The 13,388-nt window shown below is 38.3% G+C and overlaps 1 protein-coding gene across 1 annotated transcript in view; it reads right to left on the bottom strand.

Moving 5' to 3' along the window:
- LOC119777405 (protein arginine N-methyltransferase 3-like) overlaps nt 1–13,123 on the bottom strand; it is a gene marked incomplete at its 5' end in the record, with an annotated part of 44,739 nt that extends 31,616 nt beyond the window's left edge. Inside the window, 2 exons of the mRNA XM_038276270.1 lie at nt 5,515–5,601; nt 12,936–13,123. Coding sequence (XP_038132198.1) covers nt 5,515–5,601; nt 12,936–13,123 — 275 coding nt within the window. The remainder of the gene's footprint in view (nt 1–5,514; nt 5,602–12,935) is intronic.
- Nucleotides 13,124–13,388: the final 265 nt, after the last annotated feature.

The raw sequence follows: 13,388 nt of genomic DNA, 5'->3' as shown, positions 1-13,388 counted from the left end.
TCTTTGCATGTTTGTTTTTACTGGAAAATTTTACAGACTGATGGTATTTTCTACAGTAAACCCCAAAACACACCCCGCCAAAAAAACAACAAAAATTGTGCTCAAGATGGTTAGGGCAAAGGTGAATAGAACAAGACATTTCCCCTCTTGACACTGTCAGGCTGTATTCATTGTTGTGGACAAGGTTAATATGGCAGTCATATTATTATGAGTCATTTTTGATGATGATGATGGTGATGATGATACAGAGAGACAGTATTGTAATTTATATGTACAAGAAAACATGGTGGCACGTTGGCTTAAACATGTATATAAATGTACTCTTTATCGTCTGAAAATTTAGAAAATTTCTATTTAAAAATAAAATCCTGTCTTAAATTCTGTGTGTTGTTTTTTTTTTATCTTATGCAGGCCAGTTAATTATACGTCAGTCTGAACGCCTAAATTCCGCCAGTCATATATCAACAGTCATCTGTCCATCAAAATGTTTTCGTGTCATAGCATCTTGATTCATATATGTCGCAGCTAATATACGCAACAGCTGAAATAAGAAATAATAATCATTAATTCTTTATTACTTTACCATTGAGTTCCGTCCCAGTGTTCACAGGGATGGATAACTGTGTCTTCAGCAGGCGTAGAGCTAACAGAACTGGTAGCATTGCGAGGCAAGGCCTCAAACATGTACGGCTGGAAGCCTTTTACACCAAACGGAGCTTCTGCCTCCCTGGCCTCCTCTTCCACAACATCTTTGTCCCCGCTTTCCTCCTCTACATAAAAAATGTATGACGGAGGAGACTCATCCACAACCTCCGACACAAAAATCTCCTCCTCTTGCATGTTTCCGCTGTCCATAGCGTTCCTTGCCAGTGTCTTTACTAAGTCACCAATTTAGCTCTACTTGGTCCCAATGTAGTTTCCTACTAGCACTAAGTTGCTAACTGGTTAGCAATGATGCTTCCGAGAAACTGGCTACAATCAATCTTGCTTGCGAACCTTCTGCCACAAGAATACCACCCTACTGATAAACGACCAATTAAATTCACTTTAATCACTTGTGTAAAGTCGTGCACCACTCAGGAGAATTCGGGAATGCAACATTTGGAACAGCTGCTTCCCTATAACTTTAAAGTCTACTGTACTCCACTGTGTGCTGCACATCTGCAAACTGGTTACAGTAAGGCTAAGATGTATAAATCACAAGTTGCGTACAATGATGCACTTCAGATTCTACTGAAGGTCTCTCGTCGGACTATCTTGACCCCTAACAGTTAGCTGTGTTTCATTAGCTGAGTTAGAGGTATAGTGAGAATTAAATTTAAGTTATGAACAGGAATGGTAACTATTAAATAAAAGTAAGTTAGTAAGTGTAGTAGCTATAACAAATGTCAGTCCTTGTGATGTTCTACTTTGAGTAGAAGTATAAACGTATGTGTGTTGTCGTGTGTTAAAGTGCATGATGATAGACACCTAGCAGAAGAATCTTAAAGGTACACTATGCAACCGGTGTTGATTTTCCAGCGAGGCTCCCCCCAGAGGGCGAAAGTAAAAGTGCGCTGTCGTAAATATGCACAGCTGTTCTCCTGGTTTCTCCGTCAAGCCAGGCGCGGTTGTTTTGAGCTTAGCAGACAGGCGAACGCAACGACTAATGCTGCGTTCACACCACAGCTGGCGCGACAGAAGCAGCGAGTTTACATGCAAAGTCAATGGTTGACGCGCGTCAAGGCGCAGCAAAAGGTCCCATGGCGCGTTTTGAGCAGCAGGCCCAGCGCGTCTGAGCAGCTGAAGCAGGGAGAGAGACACAGCGCTGATGATCAGAGGCTATGATCTCTCCTCTTAAACAGTTTATTGACGCCTAAATTAACTTAAAATGCAGAAATCTGCCGGCAGAATATGCAGTTTGGATTATTTAGATAAAAAACACCTACCAGCTTCCGTGGTGAACCGCGAGGAGGCGACCTGGCCAGAGGCTGCTGATGAAGGGATTCCTTCTGTCGGCGCACCGCTGGTATGTGGGGGTCTGAGCGGCTCCGACAGAAAAAATATTGAAGGCAGGATAATAATCTGAATGAACTGACGGCACTGATTATGTTTTCAGCAGTGATGGGCAGTAGCGCTGCTACATGTAGCGAAGCTATTAGTTTAACTACATTTTCCAGTAGCTTGACCGTAGCGTCGCTGCTTTATTTATCAAGTAACTTTCCTGTAGCGACGTTATTGTTTTGATCAAGTAGCGACGTAGCGTCCACAAACGCTACAAAATCCAGGGAGAAACTAAGAAATGAAACCAGGTTTTCTATTTCTAAACAACAATCAGCCACAAAACTACTGTAAATAGCAGTTTCAGCTGACGCTCTTATAAGTGGCGTAGTAGCACAGGCACACTCAATAGGGTTAAACAAGCGCACCCTTTCCGAGGCTGTCGTTCTATTGGCTGGAAAGGTTGCTAGGCAACGATCCAACTGCAGTCTCAGAGAGCAAAACAAATCCGCAAGCAGAGCCTACGGGTTTGCGAATGTAACAGAGCGCGGTTTGTGCGCGAAGAGAAGGAGGCAAGCGAGAGGAGAAAATATCTGTGCAAGAAGCATTAAATCTGAGATAAGAAACAAAGATTTGAGAGAGAAGAGAAAATATTTGAGAGAGAGCGCATGTTTTGAGTGTGAGCATTATAAGTTTTGAGAGCAAGAAGATGAAATTCTTTTCTCTAATTGAAGTTATGTGCTCTTGCATTATGGCAGGATAATTCTCCCATATCTATGTGCCACTATACTCTAATTAGAGAGCAGTAGTCACACTTAGATATTGTATTTTCATGGCCTAGTTTACCTGACAGAATGTTTACATAAATCTGTTTTTAGGCTGTGCACAGATAAGATTTTTTATGGAGGAACAGCTCTACCGTATATAAAATAAATACATAAATAAATAAATGCTCAATAAATAAATAAATAAGCATTCAATTAATTGCCTCCAAAAATACAATGAATAAATATGTAGGTAGAAATTAAATTATATGGTGAGACATATATATATGTATCTCTTAATTAGCTTCTTTATTTTTTCACCTTCTTTTGTAAACAGTTTTGTTTGTTACTTGAATCAACTGTTTAATTGAGATCTTTTGTAGGGTTTTGTTTTCCCTAGAGATGTCCATTGAATGCAAACTCATAGCCATGTCTCGGTGTGTAGAACACTACACAGTACCTTTAATTTGGTTCTAATAACAGCAGATTGTTTACTAGTTTGTCTACTAGTAATTACTTTAGTTTTTATTTTAATATGCTGATCATAAAGCAATGTTTACACTGTGTTATGTCATTGGCTGATCTTTAATAAATATTTTAACCAGTGCATCAGACTCATTTTGAATTGACATTAGGTTGGTACAACGTTAAGTAGCTTCTGATGTAGTTAAGCTACTTTTAACACATTAGTGTAACTTAGCTTGCTATAATTCTTAAGGTGGTAGCTTTGGTGTAGTGAAGCTTAATTTATTGTTGAGTAACTGATAGCTTAGCTCACTACACTGGACAAGTAGCTTGCCCAACACTGGTTTTCAGGTGTATTTTCTCATTTAAACACATATTTAAACTACTTTATTCCAAATGATCACAGCAAATATAGCTGCAAGGCAGAGAAAGGATAGTGAAGCTCCGCCCAACGCGCGTCAGACACACTTTTGCACCGCGCAGCCAGAGCAGCAAAGCTGCTTCAGCCGCGCGTCAGAACTAACTGGTACAAGCAGCAAAAATGAAGCAGCAGACACGATTTTGCTGCTTTTGCTGCGTGAACGTAGCATAACTGCACAAAGATCGCCACTGTGCTAGCAACGAGAATGCTTTTAACTGGGGGGTGTAGCAGTTCTCGCCGTAAAGCAAGACTGACTCTCACGAGACTTCTGAGCCTGTGGGTGCGGGTCGGTGCTCCTGCAATTGCAAGTGCAGTATTTCCCCCACAGACCACCAGGGCGGCCGAGAATACCCTTGTTCAACCTGAAATGACTCATTTAATCATCCAAAACGTTATGGAACACATTAATTAACTGAAAAATGTTGCATAGTGTGCCTTTAAATGACAACATAAACTTTTATTAACTAGTTGCATAGGACAAATTTAGAAAAAATACCATCAAGCTAGCTGTTACCCAGGAATAGACGGGAGCAGGGCTAATGAGTGCTCAGCAGGTGGTGCTTATAAGAGAAAGTGGCAGCTTAGTCTAGCCTAGCCTGCCTTTATTAAAGCATGAAGAGTGAGCAGAAGGATACTAGTAATTATACATCAGATTGATATTTTGAGGTTTAGGATTATTAACCACATCAACACCAAAGGTTGAGGGAGATTTTGTGTTGCCCAGTATGCTAGATGGAGCCTTTTAGTTTAGCTACATCAAGGCATAGATTCAGTGATGCCCCTATTTGATGCCGCTAAGGAGACACAAATCTGAAAGGGGTCTTATTTATACCTGAACATGATGCTATGATGCTGAAGCCTATATGAGTGACAAAAGGATGTACTGTTTGGATCAACAAGAAATTTGAAATGCAGTATCCAAAGTACAGCCACTTAGGCTGTTACTAAAAAGGTTTTAGGACAATAGTTGTAGAACTAAATTATCTCACATGAAAAATTTAAATATTAGCACACCATATCCCTAGTTTATATAGTTAGAAATGCAAAAAAAAACTTTATTTGATAAGTTATCCTTTAATTAAAAAATTGCATAAAACATTATCATTTAAAGCTATAGTGTGTAATTTTCGGCGACATCTAACGTTCAGACTGCAGACCGCAGCAACATGAACATCTCCCCCCCACCGCTTCTCCCCCCCAACAGTGCAGCGAGCGTTACGGGACAAAATCTCTTCCACGACGTCCGCATCACCTACCTTCTCAAGTTATGGGGTTTGTTTACATAGATAATTTTAATACTGCCATCTATTGTTCAGTACCGTCTCAGTTCATCTCTCTCAACTTGCCGTAGTTACTTTCGAGCGTAATGGGCGATCTCGCAATCGCTAGTTTGTTGGCTCTGCGCTGCCGTAGCGCAAAGATGTCTGCCTCCATGGCTGCGAGACCCGCTCCTATGTAATTATTAATAACGAATTCTAAGGCAACGCAAATATTAAGGTTAAGAGGCTGAGCTCGTAGATGATGATAAATAACATAGTGATGTATAATATATTACATTTATGACTGTATATCCCTGTAATTATTACACACTGTAGCTTTAATAAGTCACATTTGTTAATATCTCTGATTCAATTATGTATTTTTACACATTTCTGTTCAATGACAGGTGTTAAAAGTGGATGAACAAACATATTCTTTGCATTTTGTTGCCTTAAATACTTCAACAACATATCGGAAGTGTAAATATTTATTTACTTTTTGCTAAGACAATATTTTTGCTGCATAAAACTATGATAAAAGCTGGTAAAATAGTGTTCCTATGATGTTAGCACAGTAGCATAGGGAGTCAAAAGCAATGTAAACATCAGGCTTTGTAATTCTTACCGTCAATTCTGTTGTCTTTGTCATCTTTAGGGAAAAGTCTGCAGTAAACTCGAGCTCTGACAGGCATACTGTGTTACAGTCCAACATCTTTGAAAAGAAAAAAAAAAAAAAAGAGATATAATGACAATAAAACGAAGAAACACAGCATAAAGTAAAATAATAACATGTATTTATCAAGGCATTGCTTGTGTTACTGGCTGTTTCAAACAGCATTATTTAAACATATGTCCATAACAAAAAGTCCAGAATAGAACATAGTTTTGATCATACAGTCTTGTTTCCAGCCACATGAGAAGCACCGCACACCACACACGGTATGATTTCACCAAGAAAATTTAGCTGTCAGATGGAATATCTCGCCAAAACTCTCGAGATCAAATGTAAATTCGGAGTAAACAAACATTGGTGGACAAAAGGGGTGCAATGGTGATAGTGTGTGGGCTCATTCTATTAAAGAAAAACATTTATTAAAGAAAAAGTTGTTGGGTAAACCAGTAGAGACAGAACATGTAGGGAATCTATATACTACACTATGATTTGGAAGTAAGTGGTCTTTTATTTATGGTCTTAAGAAACACAAAAACACAGTTTAGCTTCTCTGGTAGATTATAGTTTAAATCAACCAGCATATATTTTAATACATACATTTATATGTATGCATAGAGAAGTACCCATTATCAGGATCATAACGATCAAATTTCTATAGCAAACAAACTGTTCTTTAAACAGAATTTAACAATGAAATCAAATGAGGTGTTTACACATCCATGTTATACATTGACTTATTAAATAAAAAAAATAAATAAATATATATATATACATATATATATATATATATATATGTACAATAAAAAAAAAACTTTAAAATCTAAAGTTTTCTTTGAAGCAGAGATTCGTTCAGTTCGGTATATAGACAATTTCCCGATTCACATATTTTATAAAACACCTGAACTGACGGTTTGTTTGTTTTGTTTTTTTCTTTTTTAGGGCTTAATGAAAGTGGGCTTTAGGCTTTAAACCTGGGTTTGAATGGCGACAAAGCCATTCTAAAGCACATATCAAGGTGCTCATTTGTGAGCCTGGATCCATATTTATTTTTGATTCTGCTCATGGTGGAGAATCCTGCTTCACAGCAGTAGGTTGAGCCAAACATACTCAAAATGTGCAGGGTCATCTTTTTATTTTTTTATTTTTTTTATTTTATATACTCTAATAATCCCAGAGGGAAATTACTTCTCTGCATTTAACCCATCCCCTTGGGGAGCAGTGGGCTGCCATTGTGAGGCGCCCACGGAGCAGTGTGAGATTAAGGGTCTTGCTCAGGGACCCAGAGTGGCAGTCTGTGGGAGTGGGGGATCGATCAGGATTCAAAGCCCTATGCCCTAACCACTAGGCTGCCACTCCCCCCCCCTATGAGCATGCCACTTCACTTTTCTGTCACCAGTTCACCACGGTTCTTCCAGCAGTCCACTCTTTCTATTTTCTCTTCGTCTTTTCCTTCTTTCCCATCCCTGGCTTGACACAGGTTTGCCTGCTGTGTCTAAAAGTAGCTTGCAGCAACAACCCCTGACTGGCAACTCATTGGCCAATTTGTATTATGTGTAGCCTTGGTGCCGGCCGCTCTGGAGGGCTTTACAGTACAAACAGGAAAAGAGGTCTGAAATTAGACACTGCCTGCGGACAACATGCGGTAAATTATAAATGTTTTAAATCAGGTTGGGTCTGGATTAGCCAGCAGGTGGGTCCAGATCCGGACTGCGGTCTGCAAATCTGTGACCTCTGCTGCGTGTTTAATGGATATATAAGTATGTTTCTACACCTTACAGGATTAAAATCAGGGGGCAAGATTCAAGTTAAAGATTTATCAAATTTAAGAAAAAGAATTATAACAATAATAATCTTTATTTGCTTTTACAACTTTAGATCCTTACAAGGATTTATTTTCCTCTTCATTTAACCCATCCTCTTGAAGAACAGTGGGCTGCCTGCATTCAGGGATCCTAAGTCAATGTCTGTGAAACCAGGGAACTGCAGCCCTCTTTGGAAGCAACCCCCATAATATAACCATTAGGCCACACTAATATAAACTACAGTGAGGAAAATAATTATTTGAACATCCTGCTATTTTGTAAGTTCTCCCACTTAGAAATAATGGAGGGTTCTGAAATTGTTATCGTAGGTGCATGTCCATTGTGAGAGATATAATCTATAAAAAAAAAATCAGAAATCCCCATATGTTTACGTAAGGCCGTAATACATGCTTGTCCCCATTTTCACCCACCGGCGGTGAGTCTGACAGTGGAAAAATTGCAAATCTTCTTATGAAAAAGTAAGCTTGCACGAGCAATGCAAACAGCAACTTTTAAACAGAGCGTGCATGAGGAGATATGGGCTCATGCATGCTCTCACATGTGTTTAATAGGTGTTCTCTCTCAAGAGCGGGTACAGGGTTGTGATTTTTTTTTAAGTGGAGAGTGGTGGGTCTTTTCAAAGAATTCAAAGAAATCCTCCACTATACCTTTAAGTATTGTAATATAGTGTTATTGGATTTTTTTTTTTTTTTGTATTTTTTGGTAAGTTAGATTAGCTCCCCTTTGAAATGTCACAAAATAGATTGTACTATGCAATGAGGACAAAATAATTTATCTGAATTTAGCATCAACTTATCTAGACTTTTTCTATCTGTTCAGGAGATATCAAAAAACAAAAATCCAAGTATAACAGTTTCATTTATCAAAATGTAAGCATATGAGTAATTACACTCACATTTTGTAGACTTTCAACTGTCGTAAATTATCACATAAACTTAATTTCCCAAAAACCATCTGTTACATCTGAACAATAATTGGTAAAATAGTTTCATTTTAGTTGTTTTATTTTTAATTAATCTGACCAATATAATGCTTTGATGCCAACTGTTACAAATGGTTTAAAAGTTCTATAAAGTATAAGAGTCTAAGCGTCCATTAAAAAGATTATAAATCAAAACAAGCTCTTATACAGTATTAGCATATTACTGGAAGTGTAGAGTTGAGGTGCACATTAGCCTACTTAGTATCAGAGAAAATGCCCACTTTTTGCAAAAAAAATTCTTCTAATAGCAAACTTTTCTCTGTATTGTGCACAGAAGAGAAAAAATTCCCACTAAATCCAAGGTCTTGGTCTCTGATTTATTGTGTGTGATGTTTCCAGCGTTTTATTGTCATTACATTGTCAATTACAAGTACAGTGCAATGAAATTCACACTCTGCATTTAACCCGTCCCGTTGGGGAGCAGTAAGCTGCCATTTGGGACGCCCAGGGAGCAGGGTTAAGGGTCTTGCTAAACCCGGGCTTACACTGTCCGATTTTTTGCCCTTTTCGGGCCAGCTTCCCAGTCGTGCGAGATTGGGCCAACTATGGAAGTAAATATGTGCCATCAGAATTTGAATAAAAAATACCTCTGAAATTTGAATGTTGTATATTAGTGCTTACTTTTTCAGTATTAAAATAAATTCAGAATATATTTTTAACATAAAAAAAATTCAAAGTCATTATTTGTACATTGAAAAAAAAAAAATTCAGTGTAATTTTTTTTACATGGTTGCAATTTTCAGTTATTAAAAAATTCCCATTCCTATTTCAAAGTGATCAAATTTTCAATATACATATTTTTCACAGTTTAAATTTTCAGTGTTAAAAAATTCAGCATATAAAAAATTAAACTTTTCAAAATTCAAATGCAATATTTTCGTTGTCCTCCAATTCAACTTGCTCAAATTCACTGTCTCAAATGCAGCGTCTAAAAATTCGCTGTAAAAATGGCCAAGGTTACTTCAGGTCACAGACATTAGCAATGGATGTCCGATTCCAACATCCACCTAATCACGTGACACAACCGTCATATTGAAGAAGTACCAGTATCACCCAGGCTGGCGACCATGGAGGCGAACTCAAACCCAACGGTGAGTTTAATGCTTTCATATTTCTGTAGTATATTTTATTTTGCCCATGAAGTTTGATACATTATCTTAAAGCCTGATTTAAAACACTGGTTTGGGCCGTTGTTATTCTTACACCGTGTAGTGCCGGCATATTACTTCTCGCTACCTCCGAGCACCCCCCCCTCCCCCTCCCCCCCACCAAATTTCCCCCGTTTTATTTCAAAAAGAAATACCACTTTTCCAGGCAGTCTTAGTAAAGTCGTAATTTTTCAGGAGATGCTACCGCTAATGTAGTAAGCTAATATGGCTGCCTTGTGTGCTTCAAAGAGGGGCTGTGAACAGTTCCGACCCCACTCTGATCAGCTACTGTATTGTTAGGTGACTTAAGTTATGAATTAATTAAGAAATTTATGGTCATTACAACATCATTCAAAATACCAGTTACCTACCAAATTGTAGATTTATTTGTGCTTGATATAATTTCTACAATTTTAATGGGAGAGGAGCACAGTAGGCATCGACTGCCTGTCTCAGTCTCACCTAAGACAACATACAAACAACCCAGAAAGTCACCACCCATCAGTTCTCTTTAAAGATTCTAGACTTGGCGCAAGTGGTATTTCTTTTTGAAATAAAACGGGGTAAATTGGGTGGGGGGGGGGGGGGAGGGGGGGTGCTCGGAGGTAGCGAGAAGTAATATGCCGGCACTACACGGTGTAAGATTAACAACGGCCCAAACCAGTGTTTTAAATCAGGTTTTAAGATAATGTATCAAACTTCATGCGCAAAATAAAATATACTACAGAAATATGAAAGCATTAAACTCACCGTTGGGTTTGAGTTCGCCTCCATGGTCGCCAGCCTGGGTGATACTGGTACTTCTTCAATATGACGGTTGTGTCACGTGATTAGGTGGATGTTGGAATCGACATCCATTGCTAATGTCTGTGACCTGAAGTAACCTGTGCCATTTTTAGTGAATTTTTAGACGCTGAATTTGAGACAGTGAATTTGAGCAAGTTGAATCGGAGGACAACGAAAATATTGCATTTGAATTTTGAAAAGTTGAATTTTTTATATGCTGAATTTTTTAACACTGAAAAGTTAAACTGTGAAAAATAGGTATATTGAAAATTTGATCACTTTGAAATAGGAATGTGAATTTTTTTGATAGCTGAAAATTGCAACCATGTAAAAAAAATTACACTGAATTTTTTTTTTAATGTACAAATAATGACATTGAATTTTTTGTAGGTTAAAAATATATTCTGAATTTATTTTAATACTGAAAAAGTAAGCAATAATATACAACATTCAAATTTCAGAGGTATTTTTTATTCAAATTCTGATGGCACATATTTACTTCCATAGGGGTGTGAGTAAAATGGAGTTCTTTCTTTCAAATTGACAGACCGTATTAGCCAAGTTTGCTCAGCCATGTCTTTGTCCAAATACGTTGCCGCCTTTAATTTAATTTTTCAGCACAAAAAATTGCACTAATTGCCAAGGCAGCATGTTTCACTCTGGTGAGCTTCATATTCCTCTCCTACTCGTTTGGTTTTCCGATAGAGGAGTACGAGTAGCGCTATCTCACTGCGGAACCTTAGTCCAACGTGGTTTTTAGACGCACAGGGTGAGCAGGTAGATCGGATCAGAGCGTCTTGCTGCACAGTGTGAGAACATACACCGTGAGCTGTGAACTCACACTGTACGACAAAACTCTGCAGCTTCGTCGTACAGTGTGAGCTGTAGCTGTGTGTAATGAGTGAAAAAAAGTGAAAAGTGTATGCCCGGCTTAAGAGAGCCAGAGTGGCAGTCTGTGGGAGTAGGCTTTAAACGCACAATCTCAGGATTCCAAGCCCTATTCCCTGATCACTAGGCCGCCACTCCTGCCAAAAAGACTTCTTTCTCAATCTACTCATTCCCACCAGATGAGTAGATATGGGAAAAACTGAAAGAGAAATTAGTTAGTTCTATTGTTTTACCCTTTTACCCTTTAACATAAGTGAAACCAAAGACTTGGCTGCTGTCAGAAAAATATTGTTTGTTAAAATGTGGCTCCGTTAAAAACAACAGCATAGTCAATGTATTTAATGAGGACAAGCAGGGACCCAAAATGACAGCAAGTTAAGCTGTTTTGACTTTAGAAAACTCATCTATTTAGCAGGAATTTATAATTCTAGAAAACCACTCTCAATTTTACGGAATTGCAGCCAGCTCTAATGGAATGCTATTGGATCGTATCAACGGGAGGCAATAGATGAGAGTCCTTGTAATTTGGGCAGAGGGGGTGACAATTTGTCACTTGAGGGGAGAAGCTATCGATTAGAGAATTCAAATTCCATTACATCAAAGTTCCCCCCTCATTCATCACCTGCCCTGATGGGTGAAAGACGCAACACTTATCAGAGGCGCTAACTGGGAAAGGAATACAGCTCCAGCCTCGTATGAAGAGCCAGGAGCAAAGGGTGTCCCTTTTGGTTCTTAGATGTGGCATTATTTCACTTGATTTGTTTGTGGGTGTGTGGGTTTTATCTCAGAGAAACAAATGCAAACACTTTATTACAACCCCTCTATTTAAAGTCTGCTGAGAGTAATTTAGTTTTCCTAAGAGGGACCTAAACAAGGATTAGTCAGATCCATCACCCAGCTCTACAGCATCACAACAAACACCTCCCTAAACTTTGTGGCTCTATGTCTAGGTCAACAGCTAACTCTATCTAACAGCCTAAACCTTAAAACTTAATATTTCCATGTCTGCATAACACACGGGGGAAACACATAATTGCTTGTCAATGCTGCTTTCTGATAACATGTTTAATGCTTTAAGATTCCCCTTAACTGAAAAGCTTTCTAGGACAGCAGTGTTGTTTGTATGCTATGGGAACATAGCTATAACCTAACCACAGCTGGGCTTCTATTCTCTGGACCATTTTCTAAGACACTCAACTTGTATTAGTATTTTTTTCTGTTTATTTTACTGTTTTAGAGATTGACTTGCTTGTCTGCTTCAGATAAATTTCCTACTGCATAATGGGTGAAAAAATGATGGCCTGGAATTTTCCATTGTGTTCTTACAGAGTAGCAGGATTAATGCTTTACTCAATTACAGTAACCTGACCAGTTAACTGTTTAATAGCTGACATTTTTCGAAAGTCTGAGGTCCACAGAATAAGAAAAATCTTGCTACTAGAAAAAAAGTAGCTTTCCTACATTTCAAGTTCTGAGCTCAGTCCTGCTGAAGTCAGGACGACTGTCACATATGTGGCTTTGTTAGGAGTTAAAGTCTCCTTGCAGAAAGTACAATTTGAATACAAACCAGACCAACCAAATAAACATAAAAGTAAACATAATAAAATTCACTCAATGTTTGACCAAACAAGCCGATTACAGGAGTTTTCTGTTGTGAACACACCCTTGGTAAGTGGTTGAGCAGCCTGCAAACTAAATAAGATTCTTCAGATTTGTTCTGATTTGTTGATAAAAAAATTCTCATACCTGTATGACGGCAGGTTCAGATATGAGTGTCTCTGCATTCACTACTTCCACCACAGCCTCAGGCACCACAGCACTCTTCATGCATGCCATATTGAAGCCATAAACATCATCCCAGAATCCAATACGACTTTGGTGCTTCTCTGCATCTCCCACAGCAGCCAGGCTGATGTTACAGAGATCTGGATACACTAAAAAAAGAAAGAAAGAGAGACCCTTTTTAAGACGGAACAAGGCCTCTATTTCAATACTTCCAGAAAATATAAAGAAGAATACACTTACATCATTAAAAGCTATCTGAAAATGTGTTGCTTAGCATTGGCATGTGGAAAATATCTCAAATGTTGTTTTCAGAGATCCACGGAAATACATTCTTTAAAATTTTAGCCTTTATTTTACCCTATGCAAAATATCATTTATCATAACTAGAGAAATGGGTGGAAAGTTCACATCGCA

Source organism: Cyprinodon tularosa, unplaced genomic scaffold (assembly GCF_016077235.1).
Source record: "Cyprinodon tularosa strain WSP-4 unplaced genomic scaffold, ASM1607723v1 ctg1235, whole genome shotgun sequence".
In the NCBI taxonomy this organism is placed as follows: Eukaryota; Metazoa; Chordata; class Actinopteri; order Cyprinodontiformes; family Cyprinodontidae; genus Cyprinodon; species Cyprinodon tularosa.
Note: the sequence above shows the minus strand (reverse complement) of the source record. Positions and strands in the feature narration are given on the sequence as shown.